The sequence below is a fragment of the Aethalodelphis obliquidens genome, unplaced genomic scaffold (assembly GCF_003676395.1).
Source record: "Aethalodelphis obliquidens isolate GAN/ISIS:26980383/991018 unplaced genomic scaffold, ASM367639v1 scaffold10, whole genome shotgun sequence".
Classification (NCBI taxonomy): Eukaryota; Metazoa; Chordata; class Mammalia; order Artiodactyla; family Delphinidae; genus Aethalodelphis; species Aethalodelphis obliquidens.
In genome coordinates, this window is record NW_020837954.1 from 31237572 (window position 1) to 31242944 (window position 5373).

The 5373-nt window shown below is 34.2% G+C and overlaps 1 protein-coding gene across 2 annotated transcripts in view; it reads right to left on the reverse strand.

The window, feature by feature from the left end:
• Positions 1–258: 258 nt before the first annotated feature.
• EXOC5 (exocyst complex component 5) overlaps positions 259–5373 on the reverse strand; it is a 47353-nt gene continuing 42238 nt past the window's right edge. For both annotated transcript variants that reach the window (XM_027111355.1, XM_027111356.1), the window contains 4 exons: positions 5149–5235; positions 2813–2921; positions 2403–2618; positions 259–1746 (listed from right to left, as the gene is read on the reverse strand). In XM_027111355.1, the coding sequence (XP_026967156.1) occupies positions 1558–1746; positions 2403–2618; positions 2813–2921; positions 5149–5235 (601 nt within the window). In that variant the 3' untranslated portion in view covers positions 259–1557. The remainder of the gene's footprint in view (positions 1747–2402; positions 2619–2812; positions 2922–5148; positions 5236–5373) is intronic.

The window sequence follows — 5373 nt, forward strand, 5'->3', positions numbered from 1 at the left end:
CCTCTCACTGTTGTGGCCTCTCCCGTTGCGGAGCACAGGCTCCAGACACGCAGGCTCAGCGGCCATGGCTCACGGGCCCAGCCGCTTCCGTGGCATGTGGGATCTTCCCAGACCGGGGCACGAACCCATGTCGCCTGCATCGGCAGGCGGACTCTCAACCACTGCGCCACCAGGGAAGCCCCAGAAACATATTCTTAAAATTAGTTTTCCAAAATTAGGCCAAAAAGCCTACATTAAAGGAAAAAGAAAAGTCAAGAATGAGTTGAACATTAAAGTTTATCTGTTCCTGAAGACTATGAAAAACACAATGAAAGCTGAAACACTACATATAGCTAAGAATGCATTCTCACAGAGCAAGTTTATAGTTTTTAGAGTAAAGATATTTCTAAATTTCTGCTTGATGTTTAAAATTTTATAAGTGATTTATTATGCCACCTTAAGCCAATTCAATTAACTACATTCAGTAGGAATCGTTTCAGAAATGCCCTGAAAAAGGTAATGACAGAAACTATAGATTTAAAAAGCAACTAGTCCTTGCAAAGTTTACCTCAAGACTTAGAATATAATGCTAACTATCAATTCCCAATTCCTCTTAAAATAGAAGACTACCTGCATGTTTAGCCATTCCATCTTATTCCAGTTTTGCATAAAGGTAGAAATCTTAAAGGACTGCATTGTTGCTAAACACTGTCAATACTTCTCATATGCACCATTTAGACCACACCTCATTTTTTTACTTCCCTTGTAATATTAAAATAATGAATAAATATGGTCCTTTAATTAAGATCCTCCACCTTATCTTAAGCAAAATATAAAATAAGGTAATTTTATTAATTTCTTGCTAGCATTGGCTTAAAAATCTGTTTACCAAATAAGAAATTGTAAACATTTAATTTTTTTTTTTTCCCAGAAAGCAGATGTATTCTGATCCACTACTAATACCTACATAAAACATTTCATCATTTTAGTTTTGTTTATAACATTTTTCTTGGAATAGTATTATTGTTGTACCTCAGAAAAATCCAATCAACCAACTACAAAAATTATGCCCAATTGTTAATTAACCTTCTGAAAGAAGAAAAAAAGTTCTCTAGGAAAACCTAAAATAACCTGATTCACAATTACCAGTGCTGAAAAGGTCATTGAAAATTGATAAATAATAAATGTAGTTTTGCTGGAGTTTACCCATCTTTAGTGCAAAACAGGATGGTGAAATTTCCCAATGGACTATGTTAAAGAACATGAACCAGAACACTGGTAACATCTCATTTGCCTTCTGACACTAACATTTTCCAGGATGAAAACAATGACATATAGCTTTACAGAGTTTGAAATTTATAAGTTCAAAAACGGAATTAAAATCCAACTTAAGGGAAAAGAGCAAAATATGCTTAGTAGTGTCCAAATTTCAAATAAAATCTCAAGGGTAAGTATGGCTGCTGTTTTTCTAAACAGTCATTTATCAATAAAATGTTGGCTGTGTCATAAGAAACCGCCTGTGCTTTCTATCAACCAAGGCCTGCTGAAGTACAACACACTGCCCTTGTAAATTCAACCTCAGCTGAAATGTCGAGCAAGGCGGGCAGATCTATAGTCAGCACGAAGTTGTACGAAGGAGTGAAGAATGTTCTTGTCCAGATTAGCAAGTTGTTCTCCTGAGCAGACTTGCTTTAAATTATCTGGGTTTACTACCAGAAGATTGCAAAGTGCATGCAGAGTATCAAAAAGCTGTAATACCAGAGGAATCTGAATTGAGATAAGGGAAGGAAAAAAATAACATTGAAACAAGATAATGTTTAGTTTTACAATCAGTTTGTAAATTCTTCTCACTTACGTACTGTTATTCAGGACTTAACTAATGATGGAGAGTTCAATGTTAGAATTTTTTAAAGTTCCTGAAGCGTTAAAACTCAAATATTTCAGACATTATAAAACTCACTATAATCTTTTTGAAAAGATTCATATTATGCCAATTTTCTTAAATAGTAATAATCATTTATACTTTTGTAAACTAGAATTAGTTATCATTGATTTAGCAGGTTTCTTAAATAATTTAAACATTAAGGGAAACTGATTTCAGAGAGATGTACATGAAGAAAGAACATATCTTCCTGATATCTGATATATGCAGCATTAGTCATGGGTGTTATTTAATAAGGTCATTTGGACTATGGAACTGAAATATGGCCTTGTCTAAAATAAAGCTCAAAGCAAAAATGTGTTAATATTGAAAATATGACTGCAACAATACTTTTTCAGTTAGGAAATGTTAGATCTGTTTCACTACAATGTCAACAAAAGTTATAAATTTTTCACTGATGATTATAAGTCAGTGCACATTTTTTATGATCTGACTTATGTTCTTGAACCTATTTACAAGTTTGATATTTGTGAATACATACCTTGAAGTCTTTGGCACACTTCCTATATTCAGCAACATCACAAATTGCTAACATGCCACCCATACAACTATAGGAATATTGTTGAAGATGCTCATAAATAAGTCGATGAAAACGTACTCCAAGTTCCATCAAAACTGTATCCACATTCTTCCCATCCATGGAATTTTTAATCTTCTCCACTTGTTTTCTTACATAAGCACAGACTTTAACACAGGCCTGTAAAAATTTTTTCTATACTTATTACATAGAAATGTGTATCAGCTTAGCTAAGGAGAAAATATATAGTTTCTCATTAATCTCTAAGTATAAAATAAAAAAACGTGGAGCATAATAAGATACATCAATGAAATGTTAACAAAAGTACAAACAAAGCAGATATTCTTAGTAGCATACTGAATCATTTTACTCACATTAGTATACTGAATCAAAACATTGTTTTCATCTTCTGGCTTAAAATCTGTTTTCTTTTGTTCTGCAGCCAAGATATGCTTCATTTGTCCAATCATACAATTTAATGTCCTAGAGAATTGAGAACACCATGTATTTGATCCATTTAATTTACTTTATATTTACTTTTATTTATATTATTTATAATAAATTAAATTTAAATTATTTCATTTCATGTCACCATGATACTATTTTACTATGGGTATACTTTAGATTTCAAAAAAGTAAATTCTAGGTCTTGACATCAAAGACCTCTTAGTTTTATTAGCTTCCTGCTCAAAACACAGGGCAAAGATTCATTTGCTCATTACTCTATTTAAGGAAATCTTAAAGATCTTAGAAGACTGTCACTAATTTGTTTCCTTAACAACTATATTTGGAGAATGCTTAGGAAGGCAGTAAGATAGAGGGGCTTATGAGGAATGGCCAAAGTTTAGAAGAACAGGTGAGAAGAACCCGAGTTTCACAGTCTAAGGACAAGCAGGAGGCTGAACAAGTGGTACTGAAGACCCAGTTGGAAAATGAGAGTATGTGTTTGTAATGGCACGAATAATGTTTGAGTTATGTGGCACTCTCCAACAGCAATCAGCCATCCGGTTATGGGAATAAAAGAGTCTGCATTAATCCAGATTTTAGGATCTGTAAGATAATTACGGTTAAAGGAAATAAATTTTAGGGTAATTACGAGGGAGTAATTAAAGAGATGGACCAAGCTATCTAAGCACAACAATGAATAAAATAAAGCTGGGAAAGAATAATAGATAGGCAAAAGACAAAGATATTAAGGGCTAGAGTTCCTGTAACTAACATATTCAAATATGTTTTCTTGAATAGAAGAGAAAGGAGGAGAATTACAATAAATAAAAATATGCCCAAACCTAGTAGCGTGGGCTTTAGAATTTGAGTCCCAAATATCCAGCATTATGATCTTGAGCAAACTACCTCATTTCTTTACGCTTTCATTTCCTCACCTGTAAAATGGGAATAGTATTTCCTACTTAATAAATGAAATTATACAGGTAAAGATCCTTGTACTGTGCCCGGCACATAGCAAATTCTTTTCTTTTTTTAATAAATTTATTTATTTATCTATTCATTTATTTATTTTTGGCTGCATTGGGTCTTCATTGCTGTGCATGGGCTTTCTTTAGTTGCGGTGAGCAGGGGCTACTCTTCATTGTGGTGCATGGGCTTCTCATTGCGGTGGCTTCTCTTGTTGTGGAGCACAGGATCTAGGCACACGGGCTTCAGTAGTTGTGGCACGCGGGCTCAGTAGTTGTGGCTCGCAGGCTCAGTAGTTGTGGCGCACAAGCTTCACTGCTCCGCGGCATGTGGGATCTTCCCGGACCAGGGCTCAAACCTGTGTCCCCTGAGTTGGCAGGCAGATTCTTAACCACTGTGCCACCAGGGAAGTCCGCAAATTCTTGATAAATATTGAGTTGGCCAAAAAGTTCGTTCGGGTTTTTCATGTTACAAAAACCCAAACAAACTTTCTGGCCAAACCAAATAGTAGCTATTATCATCATCAATAAATAAATGCCCACTATCATCTCAAAAGACAGAGATTCACTGCTCCATATTATGAACAGGTAATTAACTACAATAAACATTACAAAAATTTTTTTGAATATAGAGTCTGCATTCACTTAATGGAAGTTACTTTTAGAAAATCAGTAAATTTATTTAAAGCATTTCAGATATTAGCCTGACAGTTCTAACTGAAAATAAAATCTTCTATGTTACATACCATTTTTAAGGAGTTTGGAGAGAGGGAGAGCAAGAGGGTGTGTGTGTGTATGTGTAGGAGGGGGCATCTACAAAAAAATATATTAAATAGAATCTGCTTTAAAAGTAAGTCTAAACATACTGACTTCCATAAATAATAAACCTGGAAGGCAATAAAAACAACATTCTAATAAAGATGAAAGCAATATGTAAAAATAAAATCAAACGTTATAGCAGGATGGTGGAATTAAAATAGACTTTCTTCTTCTCTGAAAATCATTTTCATGGTGTTTTTACAATTTTAAAAAAATGCAAGAGATAGCACAGGGAGATCAGCTCAGTGCTTTTTGTGACCACCTAGAGGGGTGGGATAGGGAGGGTGGGAAGGAGGTACAAGAGGGAGAGGATATTGGGATATACGTATACATATAACTGATTTACTCTGTTATACAGTAGAAACTAACACAACATTGTAAAGCAATTATACTCCAATAAAGAGGTTAAAAATTTTTTTAAATAAAAAAATAAACACAACAACAAAAATGCAAGAGAAACAGTAAAACTAACAACTTGCCTGTCAATGCCAGTATCTAATTTCATCTCCATCTGTTCAATTATTTCTTTTTTCTTCTGAAGGCATTCAGATAACTTAGGAGAAGAGCTATTGAATGTTTAAAGGGGGAAAAAGATCACATTAGTAGCCTTACAATTCTAACAGTTTTTCATAGGCATATGTGTATAGCTATATACCTACACACACACACACACACACACACACACACACACACACACACACACA